Here is a 25,942-nt window from a genome sequence, read left to right as displayed (position 1 = left end):
CTCTTTTTTTTTTTAGCTTTTAAACTTTTTTGAGCTCTCATTTTTTTTCTGCCTGGAAACTCCCCCTCCATGTTAGCCAATGTGTCCATGCACACTGTGTCTTTTTCAGGAGTTTATAGGCATATGCTCTTACAGGCAGAAAAAAACCCACACCAAACTCGCATTTTTGAGAGGAGCTTTTGAGCAGAAAAGACGCCTAAGTGCACAAAAACATGCAAAAAACTTGCAAAAACGCACACAACTTGTCATGCAACTTTAGACATCACATGTCCTTCCTCTTGTTTTCCAATGATACCCATTCATTTTTGCGCAACTTCAAAGAAGTTCATCTACTACTTTGGTCTGACTTTCATGTAACTTGAGGGCCATAGACTTCTATGTTAACCCTCAGAAATTGCATGAAAGTCATACCTGAATGTTATACAATGCAACTTGTGCGCAACAGTTGTCCAAACTGGTCAAAGCCAAAGTTGTATCCAAGTTGCACCCATCCAAAGTTGTGTCAAATTTGCACCAAAGTTGCACTCCAAAGTCGGTGCAACTTTTGAGTTGTACAAGTGTGAAAGGTGCCTTAGCTAGATCAAAGTTGGACTGAAGTTGCAGGGCAAAGTTGGATCGGAAGCCGCGCAACTTTCATGTTGGAGCAGTGCGAACCTGGGCTAAGATCATTAACTAACTTAGACAATAAATCAATCAGATTATGTAATAAATTAAATTGTGAGTACTTAGCATTAGTAAATTCTTGCTGTGGGTTCTGCTGTGTAGGCTGGATACAGATGAATAAGATGCTGCAGACTTTCTGCTGTTTTGATGGGGATCTGACTCTGCTTCTTCTTTTCCTGGGTGATCTGCTTCTCTGAGGGGACTAAGATGCCAGGCTGGCTTCTTTCTGTTGCCTTCTTTTGCCTTGGTTGCCAACATGGTTCCATTCATTGAGGTTGACAGCTGCTCCACATTGCTCTGCCTCCATTCTCGCCTTTGGCAATGCCCCCGCCACACATCTCTGGCAGGGAGAACCTAGCCCAGCGCTCCTTCTGGCTGCTGTACAGGGGAGGCGAGGGGGGAGTATACCACTGCCGGTGCCTCCTATTCACCAGCCCACTGACTGCTGATCCTCTTTTTTTTTTATGTGGAGAATAGGGCTCTCTGTATAACAAGGGAACTCTTTCACCACACTTACATTGTCCCCGATGTATCATGTTAGTTTGCTCACAGCAATGACCATATTGTATTGTGTTTATATATATATATATATATATATATATATATATATATATATATATATATATATATAGGATAAAAAATCTACTAACGGCCAAAACCAATGGACACTATTCGGTACTCCTCCTCCTGGACCTTTCTGCTGCCTTTGATACGGTTGACCAGCCCCTCCTCCTCAAAAACTCCATGCCTTTGGTCTCCGTGACTGTACTCTGCACTGGTTATCTTCCTACTTATCCAACCGCACCTTTAGCGTTACTTACACTTCCACTTCCTCCTCTCCTCTTCCCTTCTCTGTTGGGGTCCCCCAAGGCTCTGTTCTTGGACCCCTCCTATTTTCAATCTACAGCTCCTCTCTGGGTCAGCTGATAGCCTCCCACGGCTTCCAATACCATCTCTACGCTGATGATACTCAAATCTATTTATCCACCCCTCAGCTCTCTCCCTCAGTCTCCGCATGTATCACTAATTTACTATCAGATATATCAGTCTGGATGTCATACCACTTCCTCATACTCAATCCCTCCAAAACCGAGCTAATAATCTTTCCTCCACCACGTGCCCCTTCCCCCGATCTCTCTGTCAATATTGATGGAATTACTATCAACCCATCCCCGCATGCCAAGGTCCTAGGTGTTGTCCTGGACTCTGAACTCTCCTTCAAGCCCCACATCCAATCACTGTCCAAATCTTGCCACCTTAACCTCCGCAACATCTCCAAAATATGCCCCTTTCTAACCAAAGACACAACAAAGCTCCTAGTTCACTCCCTGGTCATCTCGTGCCTCGACTACTGCAAATCCACAGCTTAGCCCCCAACTACATCACTAGCCTAGTCTCAAAATACCAACCTAATCGCTCTCTTCGTTCCTCTCAAAACCTCCTGCTCTCTAGCTCCCTTGTCACCTCCTCCCATGCTCACCTCCAGGACTTTACCAGAGCCTCTCCAATCCTATGGAACTCCTTATCCTTATCTGTCTGATTATCTCCTACTCTATTAGCTTTTAGGCGATCTCTGAAAACCCTCCTCTTCAGAGAAGCCTATCCTACCCACACCTAACAGCTCTACCTCCATTTTATCCATCTGCCCATCCCCCTTGGTTACTGCCTTTTGTTTCACTTGACCCTCCCTTCTAGATTGTAAGCTCTAACGAGCAGGGCCCTCTGATTCCTCCTGTATTGAATTGTACTGTAACTGTATTGTCTTCCCCCACACTGTAAAGCGATGCGCAAACTGTTGGCACTATATATATTCTTTACATATTCTTTTCCTTACCTGTGATGTTGCTGAAACATGCTGTCTCCTGCTGTACAGCATTTACATCTGCCCAGTTACTGTTATTATACTTGTTGTCATGTTTCACCCATTTATGGTGTTACTGACACTTGTAGTCCCATGCAGCACACCTTGCATCCCATATGAGTATCTACACTCTGTCTATATATTGGAATTTAATATATATATGTTCTACTTGTTGCAGTTCAGTCCCAGTCAATGTTTATATCTGATGTACAGTATCATTACCTTTCCTGCAGCAAGTTTTTTACTTTGTTTTTTACTTTATTTTACTGTATTATATTCCTATGCATACTGCGATGCAATGATCTGGCAGTTGTTATCAGTCCGGCCTACCCCTTGCCCATTTTTCCCGCCCCTGACTCTCATATATACCCCTTTTCCTCTATTGGATTAAAGAAGGAGCGACTGGGCATGCTCTAAAACATGCCACCGGCCCTTCTGACATCCCTTTCAGTTGCCTGCATTCCATGCTGGCTCTGACAGCACTGCTCTCCTTCCTGGAGAATATACTCAGTGTTTCCCATTGCTGGTGGTCTGGAATTTCCACCTACAGCGGTCTTTACTCCCAGAAGGCATCCCATTGGATGTAATGGATTCATTGATATGTCTGTTTTTCACTTTCATCTTGTAAATGTTTTTAGCCATTCCTTGTCATTAAAGTAATAAATTACTGCACTTAGAAGCGCCTTCTTCTCTGCTTTGCTGATCCTCCTCTTCGGGCGGTGCTCTGCTGGACCGAGACTGCTTCTTGATGCAAAGGGTCTTCTTTCTTTTCCTCCCTGGGATCGCTTTCTTGTAAGCCTGCTCTCTCTATGGCTCAAGAGGTGGCAGAGGCAGCGGCGATGATAGCGGTGGCTGTAGTAGAGCTTCCAGATGTTGCCACCAATGACTGAGGTAGGTCTAGGCACCTCTTCATTCAATATTTTGCTCCTTCTTTGCTGGCTGTTTCCAGTATCTGCCCCCAAAAGTGTCTTCGTGCTGCTGGATTACCACCTCAGTGAACCCAGTATAATAGTCCTGTGTATAAAAACTCCAGAGCTCACAAGGTGGTGTCCTTCTAACAGCTGGCATTTCTTAGGGCTCACTTCAGCCTTATATAGGGGCATTTCTAGACCATTCTAGAACACCATTCATAGACCATTCTAGAACACTCTAGGACAAGGGTCTTCAAACTATGGCCCTCCAGCTGTTCAGGAACTACAATTCCCATCATGCCTAGTCATGTCTGGAAATGTCAGAGTTTTACAATGCCTCATGGGATGTGTAGTGCCGCAACAGCTGGAGGGCCGTAGTTTGAGGATCCCTGCTCTAGGAGGTCACCGGACCTTTTCCTCAACCTATAAGAAAGGTCACTTGACCTTTTCCTCACATGTCTTCCGTCACAGGTACACATGCAGGTGTGGGGAGCCTGTAAACTCTTGCTGCTGACAAGATCCCATTAGGGAAGGGAGGCCTTGAAACAGACATCCCCTTTTCCCTTTCAGTCTCAAGCAAACAGTTACAACTAATCAAGGTTATACGCAGCAGTCCATCGTGTAAGTGATAATGGCTTTTATCTATGTATTTGAAATAATATAAATAAGCATTTGAATACAATATGCACTCCTGAGAATTAATGCAGTATTACATGAATGCGCTCTATGCACAAAAACTGCAGTCATTGTTGTATGCTCAGAATTATTTACAAAGCTTGGAATGCATTAATTGAATTGCTACATTAATTTATGCTGTCTTAATTGCAGAATTGTTAAATGCGCCAATCAATATTTCTGTAACCACAGTTAGTGAGAACACAAAACTTCAATGGCTTTCTCCACCAAGTGTAAACCCTGTATCCTCAGACTGTTTTGAATATAATATTAGAGTTACTGAGACTCAGACAAAAAAACAAATCAAGGTAAGTGTTAAAAAAAATTGTTTTAACGTGATGAACTTACGCTTTGTTGTTTCTTTATTCTGTAAACATATTTTTTATATCATCCATTGAGGGACAAAAACATTTAGGAATTTTTAAACTATTGGGTTATACTGCTGCATACAGGAGGTTGAGACACTGGCCCAAGAAATGTTGAAGACAGCCATAGTACCATAACACCACTTCTACTCATTATGTCTTCGTTTTTTGTTAGCGTCCGAGAAGGATGGTAGCCTGTTCTGTGGATATATGTCTAACTGTAATTTTGCTAACCTTATTACTTTTATTTTTTAATTTTTTTTCTCTGTTACCTTTAATTATGATAGTACATCGTACATATATTTTTTTTTTTGGTGACTTCAATTAAGACTTCTAAATCGCTGCTTGAGCTAGTCCATACACAGCAGCTATTCAGATCTGAGTATCCTCCATATCAGCTTCGGAGGGTAAATCCGGACCCCACTGGACTGGAGGATTTGCAGGGCTAGCCTTGAATTTGACCTTTGAGAACTGGATTTGCATTGCAGAGCTTTGCAAATCTGTGTCTACTGTGCTATTTAACCACTTCAGCTCCGGAATGACCAGGCCATTTTTTGTGATACGGCACTGCATTACCTTAACTGACAATTGTGCGGTTGAGCGATGCTGTACCCCAAAAAAATGTATGTCTTTTTTTATCCCACAAACAGAGATTTATTTTGGTGGTATTTGATAACCCCTGCGGTTTTGATTTTTTTTCACTATAAAAAGAACCACAATTTTGAAAAAAAAAATAAAACTATATTTTTTACTTTCTGCTATAAAACATTCCCGATAAAAAAAAAAAATCTAATTTTTTCATCAGTTTAGGCCAATATGTTTTCTGCTACATATTTTTGGTAAAAAAATCCTAATAAGTGTATATTGATTGGTTTGTGCATCAACAAATTATGGGATAGATTTATGAACTTTTTATTTTTTTTATTGTTTTAGTAGTAATGGCAGAGGTCAGGGATTTTTAGTGGGACTGCGACATTGTGGCAGACAAATCTGACACTAAGTGACACTTTTTTAGGGACCAGTGACACCGACACAGTAATCAGTGCTAAAAAAAAAAAAAAAAAAAAAGACAGGGCTGGCTTATTGCCCAATCCAGTGACCCAGAACAGTTCACCATACCATTAAAGCAAATCAGGGAAACCCACATAGTGTAAAACTGTATGACTCTTTAATCATATTAAAAGTAAGTAAAAAGATTACAAGTGCTTTTAGTTACCAATATCATTAACTGGAATAAAACACTTGATCATACATGGGAGTGTAAGCTCCACAGGCGTACCCAGTTGGTGTGCAAAACTTTCCCAGAAATGTAATTTCCTGCTTGTGTGATTGGCTCACAATAGTCTTCCCAGTAGTCTGCATTAAGATACAAGTCAAATTTTGAGGGAGATACTCCAAAGGGTTAATTACGTCTAAAGGTGAGATACTCCCGGTGGGTAATTACTTCTAAAGGGATGCAGAACCTGAAACTTTCCACATTAGAACACTGCATCAGCTGAATATTAAGGAAAAAGTCACTCCTTTTCAGATTCACTCTGCACACAACAAACAAACCTTTTCTTCTGAGAACAAACAGGTAGGAATCAGCAACAAAGTTTGTAAAAAACCATGCAATGTACATTGATCATCCAGAGGGGGTTGTTTTTTTCTCAACAAAAGTGGAGTTACTATTTAAGCCTTTTCTCTATGAAAACTGGAAACAACTTGTAGGATCCTAGGCCCCTTCTAAAAACACGATGTGGGTTTTTCCCTTTGAAAGAGAATTTATTGATAAGTGGTCTTTGCCCATTAAAGTGGAGTTCAACCCATTTTAGTAACTTTAGATGTATGTAATCCCCTTTAAAACTACTTTTACCAATGGAAACTTTTTTTTTTTTGCTAGTTTTGCTAGTAAATACCTTATTTTCTTGTTTATTCATCCTCTCCTCACTTCCGGGTACAGATTTCGGCGATTACGTCATTCGGCGATTCGCAGGGGGTGCTGGGATGTATTCCATGGCATGAAATCTCGCATTATTGCACAGGAGCTGAGCTGTACTGTATGTATTGAGGCCGTGATTTGCCCCGCCTCCTCTCAGTGAGCTGTACTGTATGTATTGTATTGAGGCCGTGCTCCGCCCCGCCTCCTCTCAGTGAGCTCAGTGAGGATATAATGCTTTCAGTCCTCGCTCACTGAGAGCTCGCTTCTCATACACAGAGTGAATTTCTTTCCTACAACATGGTTTGATTCCCCCACCAACACAAACAGTGTTGATGCGGGAATCCCTGCTGCCGGGCCATTGTCTTCTCTGGGCGGGGAGGGCAGGGGATGTCTGGGGAAGCTGTCCCTGCTGGGAGAAGACAGAAATCATCGCTAGTGGCTAAAGCAGCCACTAGTGATAATCGCAAGAGAACCTAGCATGCTGGTTTTACCCAAGTTGATCAATTGATTAACTTGGTAGATTCAACTTGCCCATTAATTGTTCCTGCTGAACAGGCCGAGATTTGAACCGTGAATGGCTGGACTCTGGAACCTGGTCAAAAAATCAGGATGCATACTTTGGATCAAGACATCCCAGAGGTTTTTTCACTGGTCTCTGGTTGAGGGTGGGATGGTTCCTTCTCCCCACTTTGTAAGGACACTTCTAACCGGAGCAGCCTCTTGCCTGACAAACAAGTCTTTTTCACCAGAACAGATAGTTCCCAAGTTGTTTGGAGGATCATTGCATTGGTATGGATTGTGAACCCACATCCACTGGAGATCATCTGAATGCCTTCACCTTTAGAAATTTTAGGGAACACTCCCTACAATAAGTCGACAAAGCCACTGCTTTGTGCTTTCTACACTCAAGTTATTACCTTTGGGCTCCTCTCAATTGATGGTCCCCACACTGGGGAGTGAGTGTTCAGCACCTAGGTGCACCTCTTTTCTTCCTTGAAAGAAAGTATCCATTTTCTGAATAGGTCTCCTTATATTCCTTCCTCTTTCAGGTAAATATTTCTAATAATAGTTTTATGATTCTTACTCCTCTCTCCTCAGAGAGACCTTAGGCAGGTTGAAGCATGGCTAAAACACCCCAGAAGCACATCTGGATATTGCTTGGAAGGAGCCCCTTTCCCCCTCTAGCTTTAGTGTTCATATACCCTTATTAGAGTTACAGTGTACAATCCACCCTACCTATCCTTTTGTGTGGGTGTTGTTTTCTGCGCTACCCTCTTGGTCAGGATTTAGGGTTGTTATCCTTCAATGTTTTCAAGCTTAAGGGTCTTTCCTTTTTATCCATTTAGATTTAATGCTGTGGGGGCCCTCACACCCATGGCTATCTCTGGTTATCTAATCAGGTAACATCCTTCCTTATCAGGACCTACTTTTCCTTGAAGTCAAGGGTTAAGAAGTTAAATTAAGGCCTACTGCTGTTTACCGACTGGTCTTTCTTTTGGATGTTATGTTATGTCAAAGTTTAGGTTGGTTCCTTCAGATACTTTTCCTTTATTGGACCTCTCAGTGGCTGTTGCCTACCCCTCAGATGGACTTTTAAATGCCTCAACGGTTTAAGAATTCCTACATTACTGTGTCCCTCAATGGAGAATATTCACTATTCAGTTCTTCTTTAATACAGTAGGCCTGATTTAATAAAGTTTATGCTCAACAAGCTAATCACATATCACAGTATTTAACTGTATAGAATATAAACATATGCCACACTCATAAAAAACAGCAAAGTGCAATAGTCATAAAATAAATGCTAAATCAAGTCCTTATATAAACAAATCTCCATTCAAAAGTAAAAGATTTGTTTCCACCAGTGTAAAAATTCTCTTATGCCAAGGTAGTACTCTTCAAATGTTCACATGTATGAAACACCCAGCGCTCCATCCACCAAAGCTAGATACACACTATACAATTTTCTTTGGATTTTTTTCTTTAGATTTACCAAAATCATATACTAAACCTAAACACTTTCAATTGGTATTCAATTAGGCAGGCCCTTGCACTACATAGTTGAAGGTAAATCTAAAGGAAATTGAACAACAAAAGTTGTATAGTGTGTATCCAGCTTAACAGAATGTGTGTGACTCTCAGTATCTTGAGAAGTCAAAACACGCTCTGTTATAAACTGCTTCATCCAGAACCCAGATAAATGGACACTCAGTGCCCTTCAGAGAACCCCACGATAACCAGTTGCCACTCAAAGAAAGTAGCACAAAGCTTGCTTAGAGTGAATCTGGTCATCATGAGGATATTTATTTATATTTGGACCTTATTTAGTATTTTATTTTTATGACTATTGCACTTTGATGTTTTTTTATGAGCACTGCGTATATTTATATTCTATGTCTTTATGGTCCGCCTGGTGCATACCAATATTTTTGTACTACTGCTTTTTTTTTCATGTTATTTGTTGAACCTTTTGTGCAGTCATTTTTTTTCTTTTAATTTCTATTTTAGTATTTAACTATGCACTTGTAAAAGACAAAAAGTTCAAACAAAAGCATACATCGTGCTGTCCTGGGTTTATTACAATACACGTGCAAAGATATTAACAATTTAGTCATCCAAGTGCAATTTTTTTTCCTTTTCTTTTTATTAGACATGCTGCTTTTCTTTTTGCATTTTCATTTCTTTAATTAGTGAGCTTTTTGCCTTTTTTTTTATATTTTTCAAGTATAATGATGACACATTCACTCCTTAGTACGCCATTTGTAAAACAGAAAGCAGAAAAGCAGCATTGTTTGAATGTTTAATGTATAAAGCAGTCTTGTACTTCAACATATGCATTGAACCGCAATGGGCAATTTGCTAGATAGGCTCAGGGATAATGCTTGCTTTTTGCATTTATAATTGTGTGCTCATGTGAGCCCAGAATGCAAGCATACAGCAGCAATTTATCCCAGTTCTTTTCATTTCCTATTAAAATCAAACCTATTGAATTACTCGACTCCCAAAGAAATTGTAACAACAGAAAAACCACCCCTGTGCTGAGTTTCCAGAACTTGCAATAGTATTATTAGTTTCATATACCTCTGTAAAGGATCTTTGAGGTATTGTGTTGTTTTCAGGAAGCTTTGTATGCCACCATGCCAGCTCTTTCTATTAGCCATGATCTGTCTGCATTGCACAAAGAAGCACAGAGACTCAGTGATGGTGTTACTGGGTCTAAAATATGGTATTTATTTCCATGACAATGGAAAGCTATAAAAATGTTCTCAGCATTTTGATGGAGAAACAGAGGAATCTGGGAAGGAAAAAAAAGTAGATTTAACTTCAGCTTTAAATAGAAGTAGGTCACTTACTATGTTCTTTTAAAGTGTAATTAAAGCCAACATGTGTTTTTTTTTCATTTTGAATAAAAGGGAGGGGTAAAACCCCCCTGCCCCCTAGTTTTAATTTTTTTTTTGCTATATGTCCCATTGGATAGATTTCCCTTCACTTCTTGTCCCGTAGACAAAACATGAAGTAAGAGGGAATCCCAATGTGTCACCAGGGTCACCAGAATGAGTGCCTCCATTGGAAAATGTCAATTTTATTAGTGTTCTGATATCAACCCAAAACTTAGGATTTTCTTTTACTTTGCTTTTGCAGATAACTGTACACAGGACAAATAGACAGAGCAGTGGCGTATCATCCATGTGTGCAGGGTGTTCATTGCACATGGGCCCCTGAGGGGGGGGGGGGGGGGGCCCACTGTGACTAACCCTGCACACATGGCTGGTCCCCTGGTTCACAGCCAGAATGGTGGGAGGGACAGCTGTGAGCACCAATCTTCCTCCATGGCTCTCCCTACCGATTCTCCTCCTCTCCCTCCCGCGACTGTCAGCTGAAAAGCAATGCCAGGAGAATGGTGCTCACAGCTGTCCCTCCTGCCACACCAATCCCCCGCTGTTCCTAGTGTCCTCCTCCTCTGCCCCTCGCGTGCTCCTCCAGCCCCCTGTCCTCCTCTTTCATCCCCCCATCCCCCACTACTGGCTTCCCTCCTCTCCTTCCCCGCCGGCTGCTGGGGGATGCCAAGATGGAGAGCGGAGGAAGGGGCCAGTAAACACATCATTTTCCAGCCCCTTCTTTTTCTTAGTTTGACACAGTGAGCGATCGCTACTAATTGCTCCTGTGTTAACTGAGCACAGTAAATTATGTTTACTGGAGATGGGCTCTGTTACGTTCAACTCGAACATCAGCTGTTTGTGTGTTGAACACATGAACAAATGGGGTGCTCGGTGGGAAGTTCCCTCTCCCATGAGCGCTCCATAATGCACTGCATTGCTGCAGTGCATTGATTGCTGATGACTGGCCAAAGCATGCACCTGACCTGTATGCTTTGGCTAATCACAGCACAATGTACTGTGAGAGCCATTATTGGCCAAAGACAGAGTGACTTTGGCCAATCATGGCTCAGGGGCTAAGACCACGCCCCACATTATATAAGGCTGCTGCTCACAAGGCAGCCATGTATAGTGTGTGACAATAGAGATCAGGCAGGTAGTTAGTGGAAAGTGTGTTCAGTCAGCTTAGTGCAGTCAATGTAGTGTACAGGCATCCTCCACTTTTAAAATGTATGGATATGTTGTAGTCCTCTCTCGGTGCTCCCCAAGTTTTTTGTCCCTGTCACTTATGATTCGTGAGCAGTGCTGAGCAAATTGTAAAAAAATAATACATAATAAAATATTAAAAACAAAAACCATTGACACTGTCCATTGCTCCACTTACACCACCCACTGCCCTACTGACACCATCCACTGGCCCCAAAAAACTTTTTGAAAAAATGAAAAAGAAAATGAAAAAAAAATAATAATTGTAAAATAATAATAAAAAACAAATAATAAAAATAAAGAACTGCTGACTCCATCCACTGCCCTACTGACACCATCCTGCACATACTACCTACCGCCGTAAGCTCCACACTCCTCACCTTCACAATCTATCCACCTCCATACACTCCGCACTCCTTACCTACACATACTACCCACCTCCATAAACTCCACACCCCTCTCCTGCACATAATATCCACCTTCACACACTCCACACCCCTCTCCTACACATATTACCCACCTCCACACACTCCACAGCCCTCACCTGCACATACAACCCACCGCAGTACACTCCGCACTGTACATTCCCTATTTAACATTACCGCATTCTGCACTAGTCATGGGGACAAGGTGCTTTGGGGGGAAGCCTTGGTGTGGCTCAGGAGGACCTGCTGGGCTGCATTCTCGGGATAGGGGGGAGGGGGGGAACCTCAAACCAATTTTTTTTAACTTTTGGCGTGAGGTTCCTCCAAAAATCCCCTGCAAGGCAATAGCATAATGTGCTCATATAAACAAAGCCCTCCAGCGGTGCGCGGTCACCACCGACAGGGCTTCCATCTTCCCCTGGTCTTTCTTCAAAGTTCACTGGCTCGGGTCCTGTAAATGGCTGAGCCGTCATGACGTAGCTCCCGCTCATGCACGCAGGAGTCACAGTTTATGGCACAGAGCTCTGAGGGATGGCACGGATATGCAGTCTATTAAGAGCACATGCTTCGGTGATGTCACTGGCTGTGTCCAATGTAAATATCTCCTAAACACTGCAAGTTTAGGAGATATACATTGTACTTACAGCTAAGCCTTATTATAGGCTTACCTGTAGGTGCAAGTTCAAAAGCAGAGTTTACTACCCCTTAACTGTCCCTTTCCCACCCTTTTTATTATTTGGATTTCAGTTGTTCATCATATGGGCATTACATAGGGCAGTTTATATTCAAATGCAGCCTGCTTAGGAGTACCCACTCCAACAGACATTTACTCATCATGGCATAGTGATGTAATGCTTTAAGTAGGCTCTATACAGGATCCTGCCCACCCCTCTTGCAGGTCATGATCTGTCTGTATTGCTTAGAAATGCATACAAACTTTGTTCTGATTTCACTTTGTTCTGATTTCACAAAAAAGAGGTACTTAATGAAAATGGGAAGGTTTTATTTAAACATTTTCTTAGCATGTTGATTAGGGGGGGAAGACAGAACCAGGACGGCAAAATATACTGTAAGCGCATTCAACTTCAAGGTTAAGGTCAACTGCTGTGTAAAGACAGGGGCAAACAACTGTACAAACAAATGGCAGGGTCAAACAGCTGAGCTCTCAGAAACCTTACTGGACTGCTGGTTATCAAAAATGTATTGTGTCCAAGGCCAGAAAATGTATGATATTGTAAATGATGTGAAGGTTTTTAGCTGTCTCTTCAAATTACAACAAAGAAATGTGGCTGTAATCTTAAGTCACTATGCTAAAAGCCTAGAGTAACATTTTTGCTTGGTTTCCATTACAATTAGTTATACTATCTACAGCTATCCCATCAGTGCCGGGACAAGGTCATCCAGCGCCCAGGGCAAGGATGCCAAACTGCGCCCCCCTTCCATTGGGGTTAGGGTCAAGGCGCCCCCCATCCCTGCAATAAACAATTGTGCCCAGGGCAACCGACCCTCCTGCCCACCCCTTGTCCCGGCCCTGTATCCCATTATATTTACTTGGAGAAATACATAGTATCAACAGCAGAGAAACTCGTATATCTTAATACAGTGCTTTACATTTTTAACATCTATTGTTAAATTTCAGGATATTTCTGTTAAAAACAATGAATATGTATTTTCTGATCTGGAAAAAGACAAAGGTTACAGTATGCAAATAAGGGCAAAGAAAATCTACTGTTCCATAAGCAAACACTGGGGTGCATGGAGTCAGCCGGTTTTTACAAACAAAGGTAAGTAGTAGCAAAGTTTAACTGCTATATTAATGTCTTCTGCATATCAATTATATATTGATTTCTAAAATAAAGTCAGCACTGGAGATAAACCGAACACCCCCCAGTTTAGTTTGTGCTGGAACTCTCGAACATCGCAAAAGTTCAGACCCGAAAGGCGAACCCTATTTAAGTCTTTACGACCCAAACTTGAAAAATCAAAAGTCCCCATTTTTAAAGCTTATTTGCAAGTTATTGGCCATAAAAAAGGTAAGGGAGCCGGGGTACTTCCCTCGGGGACATGTACCAATGCAAAAAAAGGAGCAGTAATTTTAATGATAACCACTTGCCGACCAGCAGCACTTCTTATACTGTGGCAGGTCTGCTCTGTCCCTGTATGTCATTTCTCGGGACAGCTAGTGTGCCGATTGGCAACAGGGGGAGCCACTCAGTGGGTCCAGCGGCTGTGATGTCCACCAGGCACCCGTGATCGCTCACCATGGAGACAGAACGGCGGTCTGCCGATGTAAATGCAGCAGACCGCTGTTCTGTAAGTAATGAACACAGGGATCCTGTGTTCCTCTTATTTAGGAACACAGGTCCTTGTGTTCATCCAGCAGGCCCATCACCCACACAGTTAGAAAGCACCCCCTAGGGACACATTTAACCCTTTAATTGCCCCTGGTGTTAACCCTTCCCTGTCAGTGTCATTAGAACAGTAACAATGCATATGTTTAACACTGATTACTGTAGTAATGTCACTGGTCCCCCCAGTAGTATAAAAAATGTCAGTTAGGTGTCGGATCTGTCCGTCGCAATGTCACAGTCCCACTAAACATCGCTGTTCGCTGCCATTACTAGTAAAAAAAATAAACACAATAAAAATGACATAAATCTTTTAGACCTGATAACTTTTGTGCAAACCAATCAATATACACTTATTGGGCTTTTTTTTTACCAAAAATATGTAGCAGAATACATATTGGCCTAAAATTATGAAAACATTTTATTTTTTTATTGGTAATGTTTTATAGTAGAAAGTAAAAAATATTAGGTTTTTAGGAGAATTGTCGCTCTTTTTTTGTTTGTAGCGCAAAAAATAAAAATTGCAGAGGTGATCTAATACCCCCAAAAGAAATCTCTATTTGTGGGAAAAAAAGGACATCAATTTTATTTGGGTATAGCATTGCATGACCGTGCAATTGTCAGTTAATAACGCAATGCCATATCGCAAAAAATGGCCTAGTCATTAAGGGGTAAAAACCTTCCGGTCCAGAGGTGGTTAAATATAGTGTCTTGGGGGGTCCCCTTAGTCTGCCTGAAGACTGGCGCATCTGTACCATGTATAGAACCTGCTGCAGCAAAACTGACATTTATAAAGAAAAAAAATGAAATTTAAATAGATTGCCTGCTATATTCTACAGCTGGTGCTGGCAGACGTGTTGTGAGGACCTGTGACACACTTTTCTATACCATCCTCCCTGTCAGTGGAGGCTGCTAAGAGGTCATGAGATATAGTGGGGGTAGACATGAAAGGTGAGGAGTGAGGAGGAGAAGTGTGTCCCTTGTGCGTGGCTTTCATGTGTTCTTGCCAATGGGCTGACTGTTGAGAGGTTAAATGCCTTGTCAAGCATGTGGTACACAAATGGCTGATGTTTTTGCTACGCTTGATCTGCTTGCGGCACAGATTCCAAATTGCAACAGTGCGATCGGGGACACATGTGCTAAAAAAGGCCTACACAGCTTAGCTGTGGGAAGTAGACTAGGAAATAAAAGCTCTACAATCTGATGGAATAGGTTGGCTGTTCTCTACTCTTCCATTATTGCTGCCTCTGGAGGACATCCTGTCTCTTTGGAGTTGTTTCTCCCCCTCACTTTGCTTTTCTGCTCTATACAGCACCCAAGTCATGTTGGTGACCTCATCATCAGCATCCCCTCTATCCTCATCATCCCTGGAGACAACTTGGCAACACGCTGTAGCTGGGGTAACATGACTGCCAATTTGTTGTTTATCAGTGTTCTCTCCTCTCTGAAGGCTCATATTACTCCCTACCTCTACCCCAGAACCAACATCAGAATCAACTATCAAGTCTGTGCATCCTCGAGAAGCAAGCAGCTGATGCTGTGTTCAAATAATTCAGCGGACTCCTCCATGCCTGGTCCTAGGGCTATGGCAGGAGTAGTTGTGGACAAGGAGGCAGAAAAAGCCGCTCTGGCAGCTGTGGTGGACTGCTCACTAGTGTCAGCTTTGGTCATAGAGAATGAGCAGGATGATTAAGAAAGCTAGTCCACCACCTCCTCTGCATGCTGTGGCTGGATAGCAAGGGCAACATCACTAAACAGAAACAAACGTGCCCTGCCTGAGGACAGACACAGATGCTGTTGGCCCCCTCATAGTGGCACGGAGTAATGTCTGCCTCTCCTTATTGGCCTCCCAGACATGATGGGGGGGGGGGGGTGGGCTTATTACCTGAATTTTAGTCAGAAAAACTGCGGCTGACCATTTAAAAAAAAAAAAGTGTCAGGCAGGGGGAAAAAAAGACAAAAAAACCCCTAAATAAACAAACAAAAAAAAAACATGCTGCAACCAAAAAAATAAATAAAGGGTATACAGCACTAAATGTTATGTAATGTTGTGTTAAACACTGCATTCCACTACAACAACACATTGCAGTGTGGGGTGGGACTATGAGCACTGAGCCGTGATTGGACAAAGTCATAACTTTATCCTATCAGGACTCTGTCAGTGCTCTGTGCCCTAGTCAGGTGCAAGGCTTTATCCAATTAGGGCCCTAGAATGCACTGTGCAAAGTCAGGTGTTCGCCAAACAGGCAAACAGGCAATGTTCGGGCCAAACTTTTGCTCAGCCCGAACCATTCACCCAACTCTAGTCAGCAGTATCCTCAGGCTCAGAAAGCTCTTTCAGTTGGCCTTTGGGTTGCCTATCTGATAGATCTGATAGGCAGTCCAACTGTCAACTGAAAGGAGTGCACACTGCAGGCAGAATGTGCTGCAGGTATTCTGCAGGTATTGGGAGAAACTGGTTTGGCATTGTCAGTCTGCAAAAGGCAGCACTGGTAATGACAGGATCTCCTGGTAAAAATCTTTGCAAAAGATTCCTAAAAAATGGTTCTTAACTATATACACTGAGGCATGATGCCAAACGTACTAAAACTAGATTTAGGGTTCACATACAGTTTGAAGCTGAATGCTGGGAAAAATATTGAGTGCTTGTTACATGTAAGGAAAACAGAAGAAGCACTTTTACTTACCTTATAGCTTGCTCTCCTGACAGCCAGCGCTATTTTCCTTTAGCCCATGCATCAGGTTGTGGGTGGATCCTCAGCGCCCACACATACAATCTAGGACTGCTGGTATGTGATGAGGCCAGAGCAGCAAAGAGAAATTTGCAGGGGTGAGGAGGAACAAATTAAGTATAGATCATTGGTGTTCGCAGACTATTGCATTAGGGTGTGCACCCCAAAACTCAAGAACAAATGTGTGTCTATATATATATATATATATATATATATATATATATATACACACACAAACAGTGTCAGTAGTTTTTTTATTTTTATAATTTGTTTACAATATTTTTTATTTACAATTCTTTTAGGAGCCGCACTGGGGGCTTTGGTGAAACATCAGGGGTCTAAACAGACCCCTGATGTCTCACGTTTGCAATAAAGGAAGGGGCTTAGAGACAGAGATTCCCCAGCCCCTTTCTCTGCAGCCTCAACTGCACTAAACAATCAATGAATGGGAAATGCTCTGTACTGAGCTGCTTCCTGATCACTCACAAACTGAAGCCTAGTAAACTCAGTTTACTAGGCTTCAGTTATGAATGAACACAGTGAGTGATCTGTACCAATCACTCACTATGCTCATTCAGAAAAGGAAGCGGCTGGAAAATGACACAGGCTCGGGCAGAAGGGGAAATCAATGCCGCACAGGGGTGATTAGGGTGTGCCCAGGCACACCTGGCACACCCCCCATGCACGCCAATGGTATAGATGCTATTTATGCTCCTCCAAGACAAAAAAAATACTTAGCACTTGCAGTGCAGGGGAAGCCCCCTGCAAGGGTCATTCTGTATTTCTCACAGAATTGTCTTGTAGTGTAAAACTGTAACAGAGAAACCATCCTTACAGAACCTTGGCACACAACAGAACTGTTGGAGGATATTTGTTCCTAAATTTGTGCTGCATTTTCACAACAAAACTGGCAACTGAAGACAACAGTTTTGAAGCACTTACAGAGGCAGTTTTGTTTTTCCCTTTGGAAAATGTCCTAAATCATATAAATAAAAACTACCTTTGTAAGCACCCCTGTCAGCTGTACTGTATATGGTTTATCCCAACTCCTAAAACTGTCTGTTTCTTGATAACCTAATATTCATGTAAAAATTGAGAAAATAATAAATAAAGGAATGTGAAATTAAAGAAAAAATAATTCATATTCTGAACACTATCAATACAGGTAGTAACCCCATACAGTTACCAGAATGCAATACTTTTCACAATAGTGGTCTTTTAATGACAAATGATGAATTTTGTTTTGCTCAGCACCACGAGACATCCCTAGACAAAGAATTTTTTAATTATTTATGGTTGTCTGCTTAAATACTACATTTTTTGTGCAAAAATCAATACAAGTACAGTGCTAACTTCAAAATTAAATTACCAGTAGCAAAACATGTATTTTAAATCAGCCACAGTCTGTGGATTGGGTGGTATAAATCCATTCTAGCCATAACTTATATTTATGTTTCCAATAATTTTATTGAAAGTATTAAGTACAAAAAGTAGATACGTTAGCATCAGCATATTAGAGTCTCAGATAATCAACAGCATAACATAGGAATATACCAGGAAAAGGATGTTAGTTATCTAGGTATATACTGGTTATTCAAACAGTGATACATATAATAAACAGCCTAGAAGGGCTGAAATCAAATAGTTAATTTGTCAAAAGGGCCAATTTTTAACCATAGTAATAATCAGAAAGAAAACCAAAGGTGGTTAGGACAAGGTATTATACCGGAGAAGGGGAGACTAACAAAGGGGAGGCAAAAAGGAACAAGGAATTAGGGATTTTTAAGAGGAGCGGTATCCCCAAACCTGAGATTATAATCTTAGCAGGTACCTCCCCAAAAAAAAAAAAAATAAGGGTCCCACAGCCTTTGTCAAAGTAAGAAATAAAGAAAAAGACAAAGTGAACAGAAGAAAAAAAAGAGAGGCCAACCAGGAACATGTTAAGGAACTAACATGGACTGAATCCACGAGTCCCACGTGCTGTCAAACTTCCTTATGTTTTTGTTGAGAGTGCAGGTGTGTTTGTCATTACCAAAATCCAATTAAGCTTATGTTTCACATAGTCAAATGGTACAACCAACCGCTGCCAATGTTTAGTAATTCATGCTGCCAGGAATGTATAAGTAATGAATTTCCCAGATTTCTTTTGGACCTCGTCAGGTAGCTTATGGAAAAGGGCTCTGCAGATATTTACTCCCATCGCTGAATAAATAAAGTTAATCATTCTAATCCAAAATCTAGTTACTATAGGGCAGTGCCACAATATGTAGCACATAGTCCCCAGTTGCCCACAACGTTGAAAGCAACAGGTGGGAACCGGATACCAGCACAAAAGACTTTTATAGTTAGATTCTATTCATGTGGTGTTGATGGATATCTTGGACAAGGCATAAGCCATTCTGCCATTCAAGCAGTTCCCAAGTTAAATTCAGGTCCCGCTACCATTGAATCATAAATTAAAATTTGGCAGTCGGGTCAGTGAGGGAAGCATATACTGCAGAAATTCATCCCCGCAAGAGGCCTCAAGACAATTCAAAAAGAGAGAGTGTAAGGGGTCTATCTAATAGGGCAAGTTTGGAATGCAGGAAATATCTAAGTTGATAATATTAAAAGGTCTCCCTAGGGGGCAGCTGTATCTTATACACAAAATACTGCAAGGACTATGGTTGGTCCCTGTCAAGATAGTCCCTGATCCGGAAAAGGCCTTTGTTGAGCCACCACTGAAATGTGGTAGGTATTAGCCCAGGGACAAATTCTGGGTTGCAAAAAAATGGATTTAACTGGGTATGTAAAGATGCCAATGATATACCATTACGTATCCTGTCCCAAACATCCGGGGAGTAGAACACAGTAGGGCACAGTATAGGAGGTTGCAAATGGCTAGGTTTCCACATCAAGAAACCAATTGCAATAGGGTGGCGAGAAAGAGAATCAATAGAGACCCATAAAGGTATCGGACCCTTAACTGTAGTATAAGAAAGCTGAGTGATTTGAGGGCTGTTGTTTTTTGGAAATTTAGGGTCAACCCTGAGATATGAGAAAAATGACTTAGCAATGAGAATAAGTTAGGCAGGGTAACTTGTGAATTGGAGATATACAAAAGCACGTCATCAGCAAACACGGCACTTTTCAATTAAAGCCGTGTATACCAGAATGAGAGCGAATTGCGATCCCTGATTGCTCAATCGCTAAGGTAAAAAGCAAAGGGGAAAGTGGACTTTCCTGTCTTGTACCACATCGAATAGCAAATGCTAATGATTTATAACCACGTATAGAGACTTGAGCGCTGTATAGAGTTTTCAATAAGGAAATAAAGTTCAACCAAATCCAAAGGCCTCCAATATGCTAAAGAAATAATCTCAGGTCAGGCTGTCAAAGGCTTTGTGGAGATCTAATGATAGAAGCAGGAGTTCTCTTGGAGAAGAGGTATCCTAATTGGAGCCTACTGCTGAAGTTATAGCTATAGAGTGCCGGATTTGATCTAACATTTGACACCCACAAATAAAATCAGATCCTTATGTATAAAATGTTCCAGAAAGGTGTCAAGACACAAAGCTAAAAGTTTAATAAGGATTTTTGAATTGCAGTTAATAAGCAAAATATGGCGATAATATAAAACATTAGTAGTATCTTTATTAGAATAACACTGATTTACGCCCTATTTTCATCTGCAGAAACTTTGCCACCATCTCAGAAAAAGTGAAAATACAAGGTCATATGCAGAATATTTATAGTGGTATAACCTCGCGCTTATGGTATAGTGCAGAAAAATATATAAATAAGTCTAAAGAAAGTGACTGTGCATTAATTAGCTGCTTGCTGCAGATCAAAGTGCTAGTGCCTTTAAAACATGATAAACCAGACATTGCAGCGCTGCTAATAAATAAATAAGCATATACATAAATAAAACATTAGTATTCCTGTGTATTCTTGTGCAAACTGTGTAAAAATTGTGCAAAAATATATGTTGTGCAAAATCTCGCAAAATCACACAATAAATAATCGATCAATCTTCATAAATTCAAAAAATCGCAAATCATGTGTAGAAAAGTCCATATACTGTCCATTAAATGCAAAACCAAACAAAGTGCTTCTGTGCTTTGATGTGTGTAGAAATGTGGATGAGCTACAGAGGACGCCGTGATTGGACAGCGAAACGCGTCTAGCGATTGGCTGAGCAGACCTGACATCATTTCCGGCCGGTGAGGCGCACGCTGCGGAAGCAGCAACCACTGAGCCGAGTTCTATATGCTGATGATTTTAAAACGTTTGTAAGTAGTTTATTGTATGGCGAAAATAAATTAGATTTGACATATTTCACTATGGATGGCCTTTTCTTTCCCATGAGGGGACTCTGGATGTGAAAAGACCACCAGGAAGGACCTCTCCACATGATTAAGGATACCAGCCCAGCAGAAAGGTGATGACCACACTGCAGTAACATTTCCTGAATGCTTGAGACCAAGTCTGTAGTGGTAAGTAGACAGCCACTAGGGGGTCATCCCCATTTCTACACACATCGAAGCACAGAAGCACTTTGTTTGGTTTTGCATTTAATGGACAGTATATGGACTTTTCTACACATGATTTGCGATTTTTTGAATTTATGAATATTGATCGATTATTTATTGTGTGATTTTGCGAGATTTTGCACAACATATATTTTTGCGCAATTTTTGCACAGTTTGCACAAGAATACACAGGAATACTAATGTTTTATTTATGTATATGCTTATTTATTTATTAGAAGCGCTGCAATATCTGGTTTATCATATGCAGAATAAGCTGTCCTGAAAACGTTTTAGAATAACTTCTAGGTACACCATCAGGGCCAGGCGATTTAGGTAGATCAAGCATCTTGATAATCTTCCAGACTTCCTCATCAGTGATAGGTTGGTCTATGAGTAGCCTCCGACATATCCCCCAGAGGTGAGCTATATAAAGTGGTACTTTATATACTAGTTAATTTAATTTTTGGAGAGCCGAATGGGAGTAACAAGGGGTATGTTTATATGCTAGTATGAAGCCAGGCCTATTCCGCCATGTAAAGAATTTATGGTTCATCCAGTGTAGTTGTTTCTCTGCTTTCCTGGTAATACAAACTTTAAGTCCTGTACAAACCTGTTCAAGTTTAGTAGGGCTGGGTGTGGAGAATGTTTATTTTGGGCGACCAGAGCTTCGCATTCCCTAGTTTTGGAGGGAATTAATTCCTCTCTAGTTTTTTAAGACTAGAGAATAGCTGAATCAGAAAACCTTGCAATGAGGCCTTATGCAAAGCCCAATTAATGGCAGGGGTGGTATCCTCAGCTTTGTTGGTATCAAAGTGAGCTTTCAGATGGGTAATTAAATAGTAAGATTCATTACCTAGCAAAGTCTCATTCAATCTACAATGGGGTTTGGCTAATCTAGCAGTTATATTAGAAAGTGTCACTAAGATTGGGTCGTGGTCACACCAGGGCATCAAATTATTATGGCCGAAAGCAGTTTAGGCAGAAGTCCCAATCAGAGAAAAGCATGGTCAATACTAGAGAAGTGATTGTTGGCCCTAGAAAAATGAGAATATTGGAGGTAGGGTTGGACTCCTGCCAGGCATCGATCAGGTCATAATGATGCAATAATTGTGCAAATTTACAGCTTTGTTTAGTAGGGTAATAAAAGTGCTTGTTACCCTAAAAAAATAAAAATAAAAAATGGGTCCTGTTTAGGGATTGACCGATTATTGGAAAAGCCGATATATCGAGGGCCGATATGCACTTTGCCCGATATAGCGGGATCGGCCTTTTGATTTACAGATATTGCCGATATTTCGGGAAAGTGCTTTTACCGTGGTGATGCCTGCAGCTAGAGGCATCACCCCGGTACCGGTGTCCATAGCCGACGGTCGGCTGTCTTGTAATGACAACCGATGCAGCTGAGAAGCCGCTCGGCTGTCATTCCAAGGAGCGGGAGGGGACGTCCCCCCTTCCGCTGCCTTCCGTGGCTCGCCCGGGTCTCCTGTCCCACCGGGAGACCCGGGTATCCTAACTTCACCGCCGCCGTCTGACCGTGTCTCCATCTGCACCACCGCCGTCTGACCGGGTCTCCATTTCTTTAAATTTGGAGCCGCCGAGTACCCGGAAGTGACATGACATCACTTCTGGGTACTGGCGGCGCCAAATTAAAAAAACGTACAGCATTCAAAACAGTCAAACTTGGCGTTTTGAATGCTTTTCAGTGAAGAGGAGGGGGTTGGGGTATTTTAGACCCGCAGACCCCTCCACCACAGTACCTGTAGACATTAAAAAAAAAATTTATGTCCGAAAATATTGGCAAATATCGGCCGATACCGATATCCGATGACCAAAATATCGGTATCAGTTTCGGCGTTAAAAAAACAATATTGGTTGATCAATAATCCTGTTCCCTTAAAGCATGTTATGCAGCACAGTGCTTGTGCTGTGTAACTTGGCCCCACATATCACCTGAAATACCTGGCTGATCCCGCCTGGCTATAACCAACCTCCCCCCTGTAAGCTGAGCCCTGAAACCGGGGTGAGTTTACGTGCCTCAGTCATCCGCAGCTATCTGCAGCTCTCCTGTGTCTTCCTCTGTCCTCTTCCCCTCTCCCCTCCCTGCCTGTCAGCTCTTATTAGCGCTGCGCTGCTCCCCTCCCTACTGCTACAAAACTAGCTGACCTTTATACCATCTCCTTTGTTAGATAACAACCTGTGTTCTAGCGCCTTTGCTTTATTTAAAAAAAAAACAGATTTCTACCTGTTTTCACAGCACCTCCCGGCACTCATGTGATTGCCGTCTCTCTCCTCCTCTCCTCCTTGCCTCCCCGACTGATGTCAGGGGGAGTTCTCTGCCCCGCCCACTGGAGATTTCAGATGGGGAGAGGAGAGGGCCAGGAGTCATGTGAGCGCTGGGAGGCTCTGTGAAAACAGGTAAAAATCTGCTTTTTTTTTTATAAAGCACAGACACTAGGATGCAGGCTGTTATTGAATAGAGGGAATGGTATAAAGAACAGATAGTGGCTTAACAACCACTTTAAACTTAGCAAGATAAGATTTTTCCAAGATGTGACCCAGAGCCAAATTCGAGTCCCCTACCAAAAATCACATCACCTTCCAATTCAGTAGGCAAATGATCTCAATATAGAGTGAAAAAAGGCTAACCTATTTGTATTGAGAGCATAATATACCAAAAAAGTCACTACATTTGCTTCCAATTGCCCCTTACCTAAAAAGTAATGCCCTTCCTTGTCCCTAAGCACTTTAGTGTCAAAGAAAGCTGTCGCAAAAAACACAACGCCACTACCCTCTTTCCCTCTGAAGCATTTGCAAAAAAACAAGTAGGGTAATCTTTATAAATATAACAAGGAGCAAAGGAGAAGGCAAAGTGGGTCCCTTGAATAGAAACAACATCCGCGCCCAATGCCCTGTAACAAGTAAATATCTGAATTTGTTTGGGGGGAGGATCCCAGTCCCTGAACATTATGGGAGAGCAGCCATATTGTACCACTTCTCAATGCTAAGGAGGACACAGTGAATGACAAAAATAGGTATAAACAGACCAACTCACCCACCTAATCGACAAAGACCTCAAAGAAGGGAAACAGACAAAGGTAAGAAAAGAAAATGAAGTAGAAATAGAAAAAAACAAAAGGATACCAGAATCAACAAATCTCCAGTATTCAAAGTGATAGCAGTACACTTTACAAAGTATACAATACAAGGTCACAAAAAAGGTAACCCAATAGCCCAGAATCCAGTTCAGGGCAGGAAGGAGTCAACTCAAAGGCTAAGCCTTGGGGAGAGTCCTTTAAAAGGAAAAAGCACTGGAATGTTTGGTATTAGGTATAAAGCAGCGTTTTTTTTTTTTTTTTCTCTGCTTGCTTAATAGGACATCTGGTGGCCCTCCCCATCCCCCTCCCCATCCCCCTCCCCATCCCCCCCCCAAGTACATCCTAGTGCCTTATTTAGACATCGGTTAATTTAGCGTTCTGTTCAGCTGCATGATGGAGCGTCTGTTCTCTCACTTAATTTTGGATATTCTGCTAGGTTTACTCTATGCCTTGTATATTGAGTCTGGACTGAAGGGGTGGGTGGTGGCAGCCCGCCTCTTCAGCTGAGTCTCTCTTGGCATACCTGTCCGCAGTTTGTTCCCGATAGGGGGGACAGGTATTGCTATGTTATGTCAGATAATTCCAGACTTGGGTGAATTGCCCTTTTCATTTAGCTTTGCCTAGAACAGGTATTTACTCATACTTGCTTACTCTCTGAGTTCGCTATGTTCGGTTGTACACTGACCTCCATTTATGCTATTTTTATTTATGCACATCTGTTTCATGGATGTACATTTGTATGTTCAGATAAACTTCCTGTCTGTATTATGTTTACTGATATGTTGTTGCTCTGTACACTGGAAATTCCTTCAATAAAAATTCTTGTTAAAAAAAAAAAAAAGCATGGGACTGGTGGCCTGGGGAGCAGGCTGATGCCTGTGATGGAGACACAGCAGGGCTGGGCTGGCTCATGGAACACAGGAAGTTATGAAGCTCATGGAACACAGGTGGAGTCAATGGAGTGTCTCTTGGGGCCAGGGAGCTTAGGTTTGCTCCGCTGCTGCTGTAGCTTCTCCTTGCTTGTGTCAGCCTGTTTCACAGCATTGGAGCCGTAGGCCACACCACCAACCTAAAAATGGAAAAAAAAAAATCAGCTCTCGTTGAGCGCTTCCGGCGGTCTGCCTGCTCTGTGGTTTGACAGTTCTTATATAGGGAAGGGGCGAGGCTACCTCCGACCCAGCATGCACTAGTCCGTGATGTCATGAGGGGTGGAGTCACCAGGTGACACCACCGGTTTTGACACAGCCTGTTCCCTATATATGAACTGTCAAACCGTGGAGCTGGCTGACCGTGGGAAGCGTTCAATGAGAGCAGACCATTTTTTTTTTTTGTGGGTCAGCGGTGCAGCGGTGCAGCGGTGCAGCAGTGCAGCAGGCAGCGTGATTGATAATGGATTTACATTGTGGGACACTAATTTTTTATTTCTATTTTTGAATAAAGGACTTGTCAACAACTGTGTTTGTGTTTTTATTTTTTTAGACACTTTTTTGGTGAATGGGTAGGGGTACTATGTACCCCCATAACCAATTTACATAGGGGGGTGGGATCTGGGGTCCCCTTGTTAAAAGGGGCTTCCAGATTGTGATAAGCCCCCCCCCCCGCAGACCCCAACAACCACCAGACAGGGTTGTCAGGAAGAGGTCCTTGTCCCCATCAACATGGGGACAAGATGCTCTGGGGTGGGGGGGGGGCAGATCTATACACGCTACAGATGCACCACTTTACAAGCACATTAACCTCCCTGGCGGTATCCCCGAGCGTGACTCGGGTGGATTTTTTAGGTTAGGATCGGTATCCCCGAGTCACGCTCGGAGTAGATGTGCAGAGCGCGCAGCACTGTCTCTTACCTTCT

At 42.1% G+C, this 25,942-nt stretch overlaps 1 protein-coding gene across 1 annotated transcript in view; it reads left to right on the top strand.

Annotated features, from left to right (window-relative positions):
- Positions 1-25,942, top strand: part of LOC309548566 (interleukin-5 receptor subunit alpha-like) — an 82,712-nt gene that overhangs the window by 41,752 nt on the left and 15,018 nt on the right. Inside the window, exons 7-8 of the mRNA XM_082248536.1 lie at positions 4,264-4,418; positions 13,044-13,188. Of these exons, the coding sequence (XP_082104662.1) occupies positions 4,264-4,418; positions 13,044-13,188 (300 nt within the window). The remainder of the gene's footprint in view (positions 1-4,263; positions 4,419-13,043; positions 13,189-25,942) is intronic.

The sequence above is a fragment of the Pelophylax lessonae genome (assembly GCF_965119305.1).
Source record: "Pelophylax lessonae genome assembly, chromosome: 2".
Classification (NCBI taxonomy): Eukaryota; Metazoa; Chordata; class Amphibia; order Anura; family Ranidae; genus Pelophylax; species Pelophylax lessonae.
Note: the sequence above shows the minus strand (reverse complement) of the source record. Positions and strands in the feature narration are given on the sequence as shown.